This window comes from Electrophorus electricus, chromosome 9 (genome assembly GCF_013358815.1).
Source record: "Electrophorus electricus isolate fEleEle1 chromosome 9, fEleEle1.pri, whole genome shotgun sequence".
Classification (NCBI taxonomy): domain Eukaryota; kingdom Metazoa; phylum Chordata; class Actinopteri; order Gymnotiformes; family Gymnotidae; genus Electrophorus; species Electrophorus electricus.
In genome coordinates, this window is record NC_049543.1 from 20,715,982 (window position 1) to 20,732,186 (window position 16,205).

At 42.5% G+C, this 16,205-nt stretch overlaps 1 protein-coding gene across 2 annotated transcripts in view; it reads left to right on the forward strand.

The window, feature by feature from the left end:
* abca1a (ATP-binding cassette, sub-family A (ABC1), member 1A) overlaps positions 1–16,205 on the forward strand; it is a 33,028-nt gene that overhangs the window by 13,718 nt on the left and 3,105 nt on the right. For both annotated transcript variants that reach the window (XM_027020477.2, XM_027020478.2), the window contains exons 9-48: positions 1,925–2,165; positions 2,412–2,551; positions 2,706–2,822; positions 3,446–3,640; positions 4,121–4,326; positions 4,588–4,764; positions 4,980–5,202; positions 5,780–6,001; positions 6,177–6,381; positions 6,665–6,778; positions 6,883–7,057; positions 7,146–7,277; positions 7,523–7,662; positions 7,797–7,934; positions 8,131–8,363; positions 8,504–8,576; positions 8,687–8,889; positions 8,980–9,028; positions 9,147–9,266; positions 9,445–9,593; positions 9,683–9,807; positions 9,904–10,002; positions 10,138–10,327; positions 10,442–10,536; positions 10,621–10,653; positions 10,992–11,097; positions 11,350–11,424; positions 11,757–11,926; positions 12,038–12,215; positions 12,496–12,611; positions 12,798–12,942; positions 13,074–13,197; positions 13,548–13,677; positions 13,822–13,942; positions 14,135–14,197; positions 14,385–14,491; positions 14,644–14,785; positions 14,987–15,121; positions 15,632–15,735; positions 15,904–15,996. In XM_027020477.2, coding sequence (XP_026876278.2) covers positions 1,925–2,165; positions 2,412–2,551; positions 2,706–2,822; positions 3,446–3,640; positions 4,121–4,326; positions 4,588–4,764; positions 4,980–5,202; positions 5,780–6,001; positions 6,177–6,381; positions 6,665–6,778; positions 6,883–7,057; positions 7,146–7,277; positions 7,523–7,662; positions 7,797–7,934; positions 8,131–8,363; positions 8,504–8,576; positions 8,687–8,889; positions 8,980–9,028; positions 9,147–9,266; positions 9,445–9,593; positions 9,683–9,807; positions 9,904–10,002; positions 10,138–10,327; positions 10,442–10,536; positions 10,621–10,653; positions 10,992–11,097; positions 11,350–11,424; positions 11,757–11,926; positions 12,038–12,215; positions 12,496–12,611; positions 12,798–12,942; positions 13,074–13,197; positions 13,548–13,677; positions 13,822–13,942; positions 14,135–14,197; positions 14,385–14,491; positions 14,644–14,785; positions 14,987–15,121; positions 15,632–15,735; positions 15,904–15,996 — 5,603 coding nt within the window. The remainder of the gene's footprint in view (positions 1–1,924; positions 2,166–2,411; positions 2,552–2,705; positions 2,823–3,445; positions 3,641–4,120; positions 4,327–4,587; positions 4,765–4,979; positions 5,203–5,779; positions 6,002–6,176; positions 6,382–6,664; positions 6,779–6,882; positions 7,058–7,145; positions 7,278–7,522; positions 7,663–7,796; positions 7,935–8,130; positions 8,364–8,503; positions 8,577–8,686; positions 8,890–8,979; positions 9,029–9,146; positions 9,267–9,444; positions 9,594–9,682; positions 9,808–9,903; positions 10,003–10,137; positions 10,328–10,441; positions 10,537–10,620; positions 10,654–10,991; positions 11,098–11,349; positions 11,425–11,756; positions 11,927–12,037; positions 12,216–12,495; positions 12,612–12,797; positions 12,943–13,073; positions 13,198–13,547; positions 13,678–13,821; positions 13,943–14,134; positions 14,198–14,384; positions 14,492–14,643; positions 14,786–14,986; positions 15,122–15,631; positions 15,736–15,903; positions 15,997–16,205) is intronic.

Consider the following 16,205-nt stretch of genomic DNA (forward strand, 5'->3'; position numbering starts at 1 on the left):
TATATATATATATATATATATATATATATACATATACATATACACACACACACACACACAGTTTATTAAATTGCCTTTGCTTTAACTAAAAGATGGTGGTTAAAAATCTGCAATTCTTTGGGTTTGAAGCGATTAAATATATCAGTTACATTGAAACTCGATACATTAGATAATGAGCTCTCTTAAAGCAGGTAAAGTCTGCTATTTACACGGTAACCGCATCAAAACTAAGCCAAGCTCAGAGAAGCCTCAGCTTTTCTTTGTTCCGGGCTAACGGCGTGCAGCGGTGGCTAGCGCGACCTGAACTCCAGTAACCTCATGATGAAGTCACGGGCGGCAGGATTACCACAGGTCGCTCCACGATCCTCGAGTCCTCGAGTTTCCCCGCCTTATTTTGACTGCCGGGTTGCAATTGTCATCTTATGACCGACAACACGGTGACAACATCACGTTAACAAAAGCCTTCTTAATTTTTGCATATGATTCAGAGCGTAAAAACGCTGACATGATGGTGCTTCCTGTAAAGCCAGGATAGTGAAGTGTAATTGCAGAACGCCTGTACACAGGACACAAGCTGAAATGAGCGGAAAAAAACACACATTACTCACCGACGTTTCTGTATTTCGTGCATCGTACATTCAGAATAATTATTGTAATGTAAATGTTGGTTGCAGTAGGAAGCTTCCCTAATTTGCAACATGACCGAAAGTTACCCCACGGCTGTATTTATAAAGCTTTCTGTTGTTACGGTGAAGGTACACTACAAATGACTGCATACTATTTGATGCCTTAGGTGGTTTAATTGATTAGCCAAGAAAACGCATGTTTATTTTACTCAGAATCCCCACATATGTTTATCCTCAGCAAAATGACCTATAGTATCCCCAGTAGCTACCGCTCACAGCAAACAGCGTTACCCGAGCACTCAGATACATCTTGCGATTTTTCCAGACACTTTAGTCTCTCAGTCACTCGCGGCGAAAAGGTATCAGAGAGAGAACTACGTTAATAAGCATATTTTTATCCTCTTTGGCGGAGGATTGCTGCCGTCACAACGGCGAAATGACCGACAGTAACCCCGCTTCGCTATTCACGGAGACGCGCTCTGAGACTTGCACTACAGGCTGTTGCTGGGCAAGAGGCGTGACAGCTCGGCTTCTGAGCCCGGATTTGCGCATCACTGAACGCTGGTGTGACAACAAATAGGTTCAATGTGCTCTTCGTTATATTTTTTATGGTCAGCTTTCGATAACCTCACAAACGCGTCTTTATAGAATAGTGAAACATAAAATGATGAACACTTCTGATGAACAGAACAAGGGTTTTTTTTGGTTATGCTTGGGGTTAATCACCAACACCTTGCATATAATTCCAATAATAAACTCATTGCACCAAATGCCTGATGCCAAAAGTGTTGTGCTGATTGTTCGTGCTGGTCAGATGCATACAAAAATAAAGTTCATATATTTGCTACAGGTTGTTTTGGCGTTGTTGATTTCTGAATGCATGATGTAATGTGATGGGTGGACCTTGATTCCAGTTATGAATACATTTAGAGAATTCAAACCTCCACCAACAGCAATAATGATTTCTTATTTTTATTTTACCATGTTCTGTTAATTTCATTTCAAACCAGTAAATAATATTAGGCAATACACTTGACTTGACATCAGGAATGCTGGCCTCCCTGAATTGTTTAGAAGTATACTTCCAGTCTTCCAGTCTTGTTATGAAAAGATACTGGCAAGGCCAAGTATAGTGAAAAATGATAAATAAACCAACCTAGAATAAGCTACTGTGCAGGATACTATTAATCACATTGCATGTAAAATAAGGCACAACATTAAACCATGATGTCCATTTCGCTGTTTCCCATGAGTGGTGCCCTATGTCACATAAATCTCATCGTCTATTCCGCTCTTAGCTGACAAGTATGAAGAGCTGGCGGGACATGCGTAATGAGATCCTTTACCTGACAGCCAATGCCACGCACTCGCCCAACCACATGTACCAGGCTGTGTCTCGCATCGTCTGTGGGCACCCGGAGGGTGGCGGCCTCAAGATCAAGTCCCTCAACTGGTACGAGGACAACAACTACAAAGCTCTGTTTGGCAACCACAACGACAACGACAGCGAGCCAGTCTCCATCTATGACAACTCGTCCAGTGAGTCTGGTGCTTGCTCTCTAGATTCGTCAATTCCGTGTGCGTGTCTTTCAAGTGGTCAGGAATACCATCTGCACAATTACCATGTCCGTTCAGCAATCCAATGATGTGAGCTGTTTCTCCATCATTGTCTCTCTCCACTTGTATGTTTGTGTGTGCATTCAACAACAAGCAGCGACCTTGCAGTTGCTGAACATTCGCTGAACATGCCATTGCACGTTGTGAGTGCTCTCTTGCTCCTCTCAGCTCCCTACTGTAACAACATGATGAAGAGTTTGGAGTCCAGCCCTATTTCCCGCATGATCTGGAGGGCCCTGAAACCTCTGCTCATGGGGAAGATCCTGTACACACCCGACACCCCGGCCACCCAGAGGATCATACACGAGGTGGGTGAAACCAGACGGAGAATGGCAGCTATCAGCATGTGTCACTTATGAGGATCTCATGTGTAAAGTGTACTGAGCAATGATTTCCCATTTTGTACCCTTTCTTGTGTGTTTTCTTTGCTTCTACGTCTCTCACTTTCTCTTCCTCCCTCAGGTCAATAAGACGTTTCAAGATCTGGGTGTGCTGAGGGATCTAGGGGAAATGTGGGAGGAGATGAAAACAAAAGTCTGGGACTTCGTAGAGAACAGTGAAGAGATAGACCTTGTCCGGGTGAATTTCACTTACTCTTTCTCTTCTTTCAGTCACACATGCATCCTGCTTATCTGTGTCAGTTGAGGCTGAGTGAGTGTGAATCATGTAACTGAGACCAGTGAAGCACCAGTCTAATATAACGTTCCACAATACCACACAGTGGCTAGTGTTGGCACTGCAAATGATACTTGTTACCTTGGCTCGCATGTTTAGGTACGTGTGGTGTTATGCTATATCTGAGTGAGGACACAGATAGTCTGGTTTTCACAAAAACCATTACAAAGATTACAAATTCAAGGATTCACTCAACTGTATAAAAAAGTGATATTTTAATGTACATTTGCATAATGTTCATGAACTTTTAACTTTCTCATGCATGCTGCAAGCTTTTGTGTTTTGCCTACCTTATGACCCATTAATATTTATATTATTTTTCTCAAAGAATTATTATCAATGATGACTGTATATTGTGCAATTATTTCTCATAATTCTAAATAATACATTACATTATGTATTGTATTATACATTACTCCTAATACTAAAACGACTAATACTCGTAGTGCAAATTATCTAGAAAATCATATGATCTGCTGTCATAAAGGTGAAATGTGTGCTGAATGGAAGGCGTCTTCCCTCTGTAGACTCTGCTACAGAATAATGCCAGTGCTCAGTTCTTTAACGGCAAGCTTGCTGGGACAGACTGGAAGGTGGAGGACGTCATTCGCTTCTTGTCCAAGTCCTCAGAAGACGCACGCCCACCTGGTACAGGGTACACCTGGAGGGAGGTGTTCAATGAGACAGACCAAGCCATCCAAACTATCTCCCGCTTCATGGAGGTATAAAAACACATGCACACACACACACACACACACACACACACACACACACACACACACACACACACACACACACACTCACACACACTTTAATTCATTTGTACATCAGTGAAATACTTCTTTTCAGTCTTAGTGTCACTGACTTATATTTTGTTTGTGATGCAGATTTAGATTGAAAGCTAGATAAATTCCTGTCACTCGGGTGTCAGTATGATATTTTTCTGGGTTAATGTGTTAAACCAACAAAAATTAAACAACAGACTGTGTGACGCTCTGACATGTCACCAGTTAATTATAATCAGTACTGACATACATGCTTGAACATAACTTAAAGGTTATGAAATGTATTACAACATCACTAGGGTTTTGTAAGATACCACATTCCATACTCTTGATATCTAGTATGTTTTACTAGATCTAATATGTTTTAATTCTCTTTTACTGAACACTGTGCCTCCTGCTCTCTGATTTCTGCTGAAGTGCATCAACCTGGATAAGCTGGAGCCTGTTGCCAATGAGGAGTGGTTGCTGAATAAGTCTATGCGACTGCTGGATAATCGGAAGTTCTGGGCTGGTATTGTGTTCCCGGATATTCAGGCCAACTCCTCTGAGCTCCCGGCCAACGTCAGCTACAAGATCCGCATGGACATTGACAATGTGGAGCGCACCAATAAGATCAAGGATGGGTAAGCCACTGTTTAATAAATATAAGGCACTGAATACTTCAACATTAATACATTGCATACACTGCATGGGCTCATTCATACAACCTCGACTGAAACTATTGATAAACTTGGCAATATTTTTTCCATAAGGGCTGGCTGAAGATAATTTTAATATAAAATATGTCTTTGATCAGTGGTTTCTGACATGTTGCACTATGTAACAAAAAGCATTTACTTTGAATATGACTTGTGTGAAATTGACAACCTGGTGTGTGCTCTCAGGTACTGGGACCCTGGTCCTCGGGCTGATCCTTTTGAGGACCTGCGTTACATCTGGGGTGGCTTCTCTTACCTGCAGGATGTTATCGAACAAGGGATCATCCGGGCCTTGACGGGCAGCAAAGAGAAAACTGGAGTCTACATCCAGCAGATGCCTTACCCATGCTATGTTGACGACATGTAAGAGACGTTACATTATCATATAATTTCATAAGAACTTCTTGCCTCTAACCCCTGATTCTTAGTCTGAGATAATTACAGCTCATATTAGGTTGATTTGCTCACTCAGATCATTAGTAGCTGTAGATCAGTGAACATTAACCAGAGTATTGTTTGACCTTTTCTGAAAGGATTTCTTTTGCCTCATGAAGTTTGTGCCCTTCCCCCTGCTGTAGTTTCCTGCGTGTGATGAGTCGCTCGATGCCCCTGTTCATGACACTGGCTTGGATGTACTCTGTGGCCATCATCATAAAGGGTGTGGTCTATGAGAAAGAGGCGCGGCTAAAGGAGACCATGAGGATCATGGGACTGGATAATGGAATCCTGTGGCTGAGCTGGTTCATCAGCAGCCTGATCCCCCTGCTTATCAGTGCTGCCCTGCTGGTCCTCATTCTAAAGGTATATGTCATTATACCACTGAAGTCCTTACTGTCACGGAACACTCGCCTCCCGCAAGTCACATGGTTTGGCCAGCCACGTGCAGTGGGGGGATCTGTTTGTGGCCACACCTGCGCACACCTGCAACTTGTTTGTTTATATGTATTTAAACCCGTGTCGAAGTGTGCAGACTGTTGGTCATTGTTGATGTGACATGTTAATGTTAAATGGTAATGTTAAATGTTTTCGATCTCATTATTGTTAACTGTATTCGTGTTGATCGTGTTTGTTTAATGTTAACCGTTTTAGGTTCATGTCTCTTGTTTGTAACACGTGTGAGTGCCGTTGTCGTCATATGTTAATAAATGTTTTTCCACGTCGCTGGAGCCTGTGCGTCCTGCCCCTCACCCTTCGGCACTCGGGCCAGCCCGCGTTACACTTACTATAGCTGAATATGTATGAAAATATAGAGAATATGTGAATATATCCTGTTTTTCTTAAATATTCTCACCTACCTATATGTAAGACCTTTTTAAAATAAATTATCCCTTTAAATATATTCCACCTCTCATGCTTTGCCTTTCTCTCTGTGTTACAGATGGGAAACCTTCTACCCTACAGTGACCCAGGTGTCATCTATCTCTTCTTGGTCTCCTTCGCCATAGTAACCATCATGCAGTGCTTCCTGATCAGCACGCTTTTCTCCCGCGCCAACCTTGCCGCTGCTTGCGGGGGCATTATCTACTTCACCCTCTACCTTCCCTACGTTCTGTGTGTGGCGTGGCATGACTATGTGGGCTTTGCGGCCAAAGTGGTGGTGGTGAGTGCCATGACCAAATAACTGAACTGACATGAAATTTAAAGTTAAGTGGAATGCAACATAGAAAATATAGAAGGCATAATGTGTGACAAGTTTCATAATCTTCTACCAGTTACTCTTAGAATTGATATGGGACATAATTGTTTTTCTCCCCCTTTTATTTTCTTTTTCTCAGAGTCTCCTGTCCCCAGTGGCTTTTGGCTTTGGCTGTGAGTACTTTGCCCTGTTTGAGGAGCAGGGTGTGGGGATTCAGTGGGATAACCTGCTCTCCAGCCCCATGGAAGAGGATAACTACAGCCTCACCACCTCCATCTCCCTCATGCTATTTGATGCTGTCCTATATGCTATTATGACCTGGTACATCGAGGCCATCTTCCCAGGTAAACTTTGCCCTCTTCTTTAGCTGACAGTTTCAAACTTAAGTGCTTGCTCTTAATTCAGAATCACATAAATAGCTACTTCGGAGATGAGTCACAAATCCTCATAGTAGTAAGGCATAAATTAGCACACATTATTACTCAGTGGAAACTGTGACTGTAATAATATGCAAAATTAAAAGAGTTCATATGACTGGATAATATGAATGTAATGTACCAAAATCATAAATCCAAGTCTCTCATTTTTGTGCATTGGAGCCATTAAATGTGTCATGTCTCCACACAGGTCAGTATGGTATTCCGCGGCCGTGGTATTTCCCCCTAACAAAATCCTACTGGTGTGGAGAGAAATGTGGTTGGACTACAGCACCATCCATGAACAAGCAGGAAAATGCAGAAGGTATGCCTTCCAGTTCAAAATCTAGATTAACAGTATCTCCAATTACAAAAACTGCACTCAGTAAATGAGACTGCAAGTGCAAACGAACAATGTGTTTTTTAAAGCGGTATGTATTGAGGAGGTACCAGCTGATCTGGAGCCTGGTGTGTACATCGAGAACCTTGTGAAGGTGTATAGACATGGCAACAAGCTGGCAGTGGATGGTCTGACTCTGGGCTTCTATGAGGACCAGATCACCTCATTTCTGGGCCACAATGGAGCAGGAAAGACCACAACCATGTAAGGCCACTGAGAATTAAAGGTTTATTATCATATTGTTTGATTTTGAATGTTTGATACTAAGGATACATTTTTTTTTCTGTCTCAGGTCGATCCTTACTGGACTATTCCCCCCCACATCTGGCACAGCCTACATTCTGGGCAAAGATATCCGCTCAGATCTGAGCGCCATCCGCCAGAACTTGGGCGTGTGCCCTCAGCACAATGTCCTCTTCAGCATGTACGTGGGTCCAGGCCTCTGGGGATAAATTAAACTCCAAGCACAGAATATCAGATGCTTGTTTCAAAACTTGACAAAATCCATGAGCATGAAAAAATTTATAAAAAACCTTTACATGATCCCCATTTTAATCTGCTGTATCTCGGGTTGCTCTGATCAGTCTCCTGAATGCCTAAATAAGTGATGTATTTGTTGCTTGAAGTATAATAATATTTTGTTTGATGTACAACATGATCTGGCTCCAGGCTGACGGTGGAGGAACACATCTGGTTCTATGCCAGGTTGAAGGGCCTACCAGCAGACAAAGTGAAGTCTGAGATGGATCAGATAGTTGCGGACCTGGGCCTGCCTCACAAACGCAAGTCCCGCACCAGTCAGCTGTCGGGTAAGCTTGTGTCAAAAATGTGACTTTGAAAACTGTTTAGATTGGAAGACTAAATGACAAGCCTGGTGGTAGTGCATTATTACAGTGTAACATATTAAAAAGGTCGTTTTTTCATTTTGTTTACTTAATTATAGGTGGAATGCAAAGGAAGCTGTCTGTAGCACTGGCATTTGTTGGAGGATCAAAGGTCGTAATCCTGGATGAACCCACGGCTGGGGTTGACCCTTACGCCCGCAGGGGTATCTGGGACCTACTGCTGAAGTACCGTCAAGGTACACCATATGGATATTCCATTAACAATTTGTAGTCTGGTCCAGTTCATTTCAGCCAACTGAATACCACATGGGTTTATTGTTAGATACCCCTAACATATAAACTTTTGTCCTTCAGTATTTGAGGAAACTGACACATTTTCCCATGGCTAATTAAGTGATGCACTGGTCAATAGAGTGTTTATCAAAATTTCAGGCCGAACCATCATCCTCTCCACCCACCACATGGATGAGGCAGACATTTTGGGGGATCGCATTGCCATCATCTCCCATGGGAAGCTGTGCTGTGTTGGATCCTCACTTTTCTTGAAGACACAGCTGGGGACTGGATATTACTTGACGCTGGTTAAGAGGGATTTTGACGTCTCTCTCACCTCCTGCCGCAACTCCAGCAGCACCGTGTCCTACTCCAAACCCAGCCTGAAGAAGGTGGGTGGTCATTTAGTTAAGCAAAGTAAAGCTAGGTTAATTCAGCTACTAATTCAGCTGTTATGACATAAATGCAACTTTGAACTTATTGTAAACCAGGGATGAGTAAATTAAATATTTTGAACATTTTAACTAAACAGGAAGACAGTGTCTCTGAAAGCAGTTCTGATGCTGGCTTGGGCAGTGACCATGAAAGTGAAACTACTGCTATTGGTATGATTCAAATAGACCAAACAAGAGATCTTTAAGCTTCATCAGACATCAGACATCAGCCCATATATCCTAGCTGCATTCTTAACATCTCACCTCCTCTTATCATCTAGATGTCTCCCTGATCTCCAGTGTGATCTTCAAGCATGTCCCCACTGCCAGATTGGTAGAGGACCTAGGTCACGAGCTCTTCTATGTGCTGCCTTACGAGGCAGCGAAGGATGGAGCCTTTGTAGAACTCTTCCATGAACTGGACGATCGCCTAATAGACCTTGGTATTTCCAGCTATGGCATATCGGACACAACATTAGAAGAGGTACTTCAAGATTACAGTGCAGTTTGATCTTTTCATTTAATGTCATGGAAAGAAGTGAGTAAGAAGTAAGTTTTTTTTTCTGGCATGTAGATTTTCCTCAAAGTTGCAAATGACAATGGAGTTGATGCTGAGACCTCAGGTAAGATAAAGCTATTCTTTTACTGGAGTCATCAGAGTATATATTGAAATAAGTGGATTATGCATTGAATGATTAAAAATATGAGTTTGACTCTCCTTTTTGAATCTTCATTTTTCAGATGGAACTATCCTTTCAAGGAGGAGCCGTAGACATGCATTTGGTGGTGACCATCAGAGCTGCCTGAAACCATTCACTGAGGATGATAGCTTTGATTTCAATGACTCAGAAGCTGATCCAGGTAGTTTTGTTACCCATCACCCATTTCTCTTTACCATCTCCATTATCATCACAGATCACATTAATTCGGTCAAATCATGAAACTATTTGACACTTGAAAGTGTAGACAAAGAGGGAAAGAGGCAGAATTTAATCCAGCTACTTAAGGTGTAATGCAGGTCATTAAATTATGTCTCCAGAATCACGAGAGACAGACTGGCTGGGAGGCTCTGATGGCAAAGGCTCATACCAGGTCAAAGGCTGGAGTCTGAAGAGACAGCAGTTTGTGGCTTTGCTCTGGAAACGCTTCTTGTATGCCCGACGTTCCAGGAAAGGGTTCTTTGCTCAGGTGAGTCCCTCTACACCAGTTGACTCCCAGTTTTCTAATACTTTCTAGAAATGAGAGCATTTCTTTTAACTAAACATTGCTGATTTCAGATTGTGTTGCCAGCTGTGTTTGTATGCATCGCCCTGGTCTTCAGTCTAATAGTCCCACCTTTTGGCAAGTACCCCAGCCTTGCCCTGGAGCCCAGCATGTATGAGGAGCAGTACACCTTCATCAGGTACACACCACCACTTTAGCACTTGAATATAAGCCAGTATACTGTGGTTCAATTAACTAGATGCCAGCATGCTAATAAATTACGATTTCACCCCAGCAATGATGCCACTAAGGATATACATACAAACAAGCTACTTCGAGCCTTAACTAACAGACCAGCCTACAGGGGACGATGCGCAGAGACAGGCATGCCTGTGTGAGTGTCAAAGTCTTTGACTCATGACAGAAGCCCTGTAACATGTCACAGGCTTCTAAGGTATAACAACATTGATGTCAGAAAATCAAGGCAACATAAAAGCAATGATCCCTTTCTTTGTCCTCTATAAAACAGAGATGACCCATGTCCAATTAAAGAAGAGGAGTGGGTGGAGCCTGAGATTCCTGAGACTGTGCAGACCATGTTTCAGATAGGTAACTGGACCATGGAAAACCCCTCTCCTCTCTGTGAGTGCAGCTGCGACATGAAGAAGAAGATGCTACCAGAATGTCCGCCAGGCGCAGGTGGTCTGCCTCCCCCGCAGGTAAAAACCACAAGCATAACATTTATTCTAGGTGTTTATTAACAGTTACTGAGTGTGGCTAACAGTATGTTGTTTAAATGTGTGCTGTCTTGAACTTTCTATCTCCCTCTGTAGATCAAAATCAGCACTACAGATACTTTGCAAAATCTGACTGGGAGAAATATTTCCGACTACCTGGTGAAAACATATGCACAGATTATTGGAAAAAGGCAAGTTGAATTCTAGTAAATACATCCATTATAGGTTTCAAGTGATATTTTGCTAACAGCTTCTTGTTTGTATTCATACAACAGCTTGAAGAACAAGATCTGGGTCAACGAATTCAGGTATGTATGTATCTTTGAAATGCTGAGTAGCACATACTAAGTATTCAAACATTTTGTAAATCATTCTTAAGTTGCCAATGAAAAAAAAGTACCATAAAAAATGTACCATCAAATCGTCAACTTTATAAAACATTTTGTTTTATAGTGTTTTGGTGTTCCTTGTTTAAACTTGGAGGTATTTAATTTAAACAGTTTAGGAATTATGGAAATATTAACATTTGAACAACAAAAATTCAGAAATGAAGTGCCAAACATTTTATGGATATACCATCATATTCCCATTTCTGGGGCATTAATTTGTTTGTCTGACAATTCTTTCCGTCACTGATCGTTTACAGATATGGTGGATTCTCACTGGGTGCCAGAAGCTCTCAGGCGATGCCCCCTGCAAATGAGATCACTGATGCTATATCTCACATTAGGAGTCGTTTCAGCCTGGCAAGGGTCAGTTCTAGCCTCTGTTATACCCCTTAGATATATAATATTTTAATGATATGTTATTTTCTTTGTTTAAAGATACAAGCAATTGTGTTCATACACTAAAACTATCAGAGTACCATTCTCTATACAATTTCTAAGTAATCTGTTATCAAACAAAAGATAACACTGTTTGCAGATCAGACCATCCCTACAAGTAGAGGTTCAATCAATTTACCTTCAAGTCTCATTTTACTAAAACTGGATATTTGGTTCCAGGGTACTGCGGGTGACAAATTTTTAAGAAGCCTATCTGGCTTCATCCAAGGCTTGGACACCAAGAATAACGTGAAGGTCAGTACACCTGTGATAATATTTAGAGATGGCTGCTTACAAAAACTCAGCATGAGTGTAGTGCTACTAGAGCCATTATAAATGGATTTGAGGTAGCTGATGTGTTCATCATTCTCACTGGGCATGTGTTATTTTTAGCCAAGGCTAGAGAAAAAAACTGAAACTGAAAAAGTGTATTCCCACCATAATGAAGTTTACACACACAGCAAATTTACCAGGTAGCTGAAACGATGACGTATAGAAGATAAACTGAAACTGTTGCAGTTGCAAACTGAAGTATGTGGGCATTTCAGGTCATTTTAAGCTGTCATGCCGCTCCTGTCCTTGTGCAGATCTGGTTCAATAACAAAGGCTGGCACAGCATTGGGGCCTTCCTCAATGTGATGAACAATGGCATCCTGCGTGCCAGCCTTCCTGCCAGTCTGGATCCTGCCAAGTTTGCAATCAGAGCTTTCAATCACCCACTTAATCTCACAAAGGAGCAGCTCTCCCAGGTGGCACTGTAAGTAAAGGCTGTGTTTGGCTTACAAGAAGATTATGAACTGAAAAAAGACAAAGTCCTCAGGACAATATTTATGTTTTTTTTTTTTTAACTTTAACTAAATTTTTGCAGGATGACCACCTCTGTTGATGTTCTGGTCTCCATTTGCGTTATCTTCGCCATGTCCTTCGTCCCAGCCAGCTTTGTGGTCTTTCTCATCCAGGAGAGAGTGAACAAAGCCAAACACATGCAGTTTATTAGCGGAGTACAGCCTTTCCTCTACTGGCTGGCCAACTTTGTCTGGGATATGGTGAGAGCACATTAAGTTACTGGCAAAAATAGCAAATGACACCAATATTAGATTACCTAGGGTGGCATTTAATAAATATGAACATTAATATTTATATTGTCTAAATTTTGATGATAAAGTCTATAGTTTTTGCAGCTGTTTTGGTATTATAATTTATGCATTAGTTTTTCAGAAGTAGAAGCTCTGTAATGTGTGTACAGATCGAATGGAAGAGGAGCAGGGTAGCTCAAGCTCTGACATATGCATATGAATGTGTTCTTACCTTGCCTTTCTCTTCCAGTGCAACTACATTGTCCCAGCGACCCTTGTCATCATCATCTTCATCTGTTTTCAGCAGGAGGCCTATGTCTCCTCCACCAACCTGCCCGTTCTGGCTCTCCTTCTACTGCTCTATGGGTAGGGCGTTGATTAACCTGCTCATTAGCACATTCATGCTGCTGTTGTGGGGAGTATATGAGCAAGACTGGTATTGTGTAGCTTTGTTGTTAAGGTGGCTCATCCAAGGGGCTAGCATACATTTGTGTTCATATGTCTGTGTATTTGTGTGTGTGTGTGTGTGTGTGTGTGTGTGTGTGTGTTCAGGTGGTCCATAACCCCTCTGATGTACCCAGCATCCTTCTTCTTTAAAATCCCTAGCACTGCCTATGTGGTGCTAACTAGTGTGAATATCCTCATTGGAATCAATGGCAGCGTGTCTACATTTGTACTGGAGCTTTTTGGCAGTAATGTAAGTACAAGCCATGCACAGAATGAGCAGTACAAATAATGATTAAAGTTTTCTTTGGACTGAAACAGGCATTTTAGCACGACTTCTTAAAATGTCAAGAGCTCTAACCTATGTAATCTGTCCTGATACAGGAGATTGGTGGCATCAATGACATTTTGAAAAATGTGTTCCTGATTTTCCCTCACTTCTGCCTGGGTCGAGGACTGATCGATATGGTGAAGAACCAGGCTATGGCTGATGCCCTAGAGAGATTTGGTAGGGTATCGCATACAGGTTCATTCAGTTTTCCACAATGACTAATGGAACACTGTTAAATGCTACCCCCTTATTTAAAACATCAGTGATTCACGCACACATACCAACACCAGTGCCTCTGAAATACAGGGCCGTGATTCCAAGGTCTTCCCTCATACACAGTTCAGCTACAAACTTTTGCCTTGTAGAAGCTGTTAGATTGCTTTCCTCAGAAAGGTTTTATTTTGAACAGTGCAAGGCAGAACAACATATGTTTTTACAAGTCTCTTGATTCTTACATTTACCTGCAGGGCCCTTCTAAATAATTGAATGTGGTACATTTGTAATGTAACCTTCCACTGTGTTCTCAGGTGAAAATCGGTTCCGTTCCCCTCTGGCATGGGACATGGTGGGCAAGAACCTCTTTGCCATGGCAGTGGAAGGCGTGGTCTTCTTCTGCATCACCGTGCTCATCCAATACCGTTTCTGCATCAAGGCCAGGTAACGCCCCCTCAGCCACACCCACTTACTGTCATTAATTTACATATATTTTCTATATCAATCAATAACCACAATGCAGTAAAGATACAATATTCTTCTTTGACCCACTTTGCTTTTGTGCTGCCTTTATTATTGTGCCCATAGGGGATTTAGCGCTCACCTGAAGCCAATCGGAGAAGAGGATGAGGACGTGGGCAGGGAGAGACAGAGGATCCTGAGTGGGGCTGGCCACAGCGACATCCTGGAGCTCAAGGAGCTGACCAAGGTGAGCACACTCCGGGGGAGCAGGAGCGATGTGAAGGATCCATTTTAAGATCCAGCATTTGGTTTTTCTCTTGTGACGATGAGCTGAACATTTCAGGGGCGGCTTGAAGAATTCATAAATAAATCAGGAGTGCTCTGCTGTAGTAAAGAGGGGCCCTTTCAGTAATAAACGGACGATATTATGTTGCTGCAGGTGTATAAGAGGAAGCAGAAACCGGCCGTGGACAGATTGTGTGTGGGCATTCCACCCGGAGAAGTAAGCACATAGCCTTCAATCTCCCTTATGAGAAGATACCTTTATGCTCATACCAAGCAGTTCAGTTGAAGAACTACTGAACTTGTTTTGAGTCAGGAAAATGATGTTCACTTCAAAGAGTTGATGTTTTTAATCAGTTTTGCTATATTGGGTCCATGATTTTTTCATATTACCTTTCTCTTTGCAGTGTTTTGGATTACTTGGTGTTAATGGTGCTGGAAAGACGACCACCTTCAAAATGCTCACTGGTGATTCTGTTGTCACAAGTGGAGAGGCCTTTTTAGCTGGCAAGAGGTAAGAAAATGCAATATAGCATTTACTGTATGACCTAATATACAGTGAGTAAATCACTCAAAACTAATACTGTAGAAACATACAAATAAATTTTGTGAAAATTTCACATTATCTTCACTGGCTTGTTATAAGTGCATGGTTTGGCCTTTCAGTGTGTTGACAGAGATTGACGAGGTGCACCAGAACATGGGCTACTGTCCACAATTTGACGCCATCAATGACTTGCTCACTGGCCGGGAGCACCTGGAGTTTTATGCCATCCTGCGTGGTGTTCCAGAGAAAGAAGTGTGTGAGGTCAGCAAACCCAGAGCAATCTTAGCCTCGGAATCACATCGGGATTTGAAATACTTTACTTGCCAGTACACTTGTCAGTAGTCAGAATGATCTTTTGGCATGTTAGAAACGACTCAACAGCGTTAGCTTAGCATGGATCCAACTGGGAGAGATAAGATATTGGCAGGTGTCATTGACTCATGCCACACGCATGTCTTGCAGGTGGCAGAGTGGGGAATCCGTAAACTGGGGCTGGTGAAGTATGTAGACAAAGCTGCAGGCAGCTACAGTGGAGGAAACATGCGGAAGCTCTCTACCGCCATAGCCCTGATCGGAGGTCCTCCAGTCGTTTTCTTGGTGAGTGTACTGCGGAAATGAATCCAGTGTCCTGACTAAGAAAAATACCAGTTCTAACTGTCCCTCCAAAGAAGCCATTGCCGCACTGTTTTTCAGTTGTATTAAGTTACTGAGTCATCATATCTGTTATTACAACATGATGCTTTTTTCAAGGTTTTACTTCAACCTTGAAATACAACAACAACTAAACTTTATTTACTGGGGTCAGCTAAGCTAACATATCCAGAGGTCATCCAAGTTCCAACATCAGTTGGAGCTGGTTGGAGCAGCGCCCAGCATGAATCCGCTTGGCTGGCTTCCCCATTCTAGGATCCAAACAATAACTATGTGACCTCTGTGACAGTAGCTTTGCCACTTGCCACACTGCCAGCTTCCCTCATGCAGGGCTTTAACACTCGATAGGTCAGATTGTGCTCAAGACCCTTTTACTGTTTTTTGCGGCATTCTTCCTGTTATTGTTCCTCTTAAGACCATGAGTGAGGGTTAACCTGGCTGTTGTGATGGTAACAGGATGAACCCACCACTGGGATGGATCCCAAGGCCCGCCGTGCTCTCTGGAACTGCATCCTCAGCATCATCAAAGAGGGACGCTCTGTCGTTCTCACCTCACACAGGTGAGACAGAAAGCGAGACGAGGAGAGACATACTACTCAAACACACATTAACCTGATGTTAACTGGTATCAGTTAATCACAAACTTTAATTATACTCCATTTGTGGGGTCTGTTTGTGATGCTCACATCTTACGTAACCCCCTTTCTGAATCTCCTTTCCCTTGGCAGTATGGAGGAATGTGAGGCGCTGTGCACTCGCATGGCCATTATGGTCAATGGCAGGTTCCGCTGCTTGGGCAGTGTCCAGCACTTAAAGAACAGGTAGGCACTTTAATTACAGCAACACACTACTAGTACATAACAAGTGCACTTTGTGGTACGATGCTTCCCAATTTATACCTGTCTCAATTGCTGAGTGTAATGAAGAGCAATTAGGAGGCGGATGCAAACACTGAGAGGGGGGCGCTTTATTAAGAGCATTTCCAAAATCAGGGTCATAGTCATGGTCCAGGGTCATATAACGAGGGCAG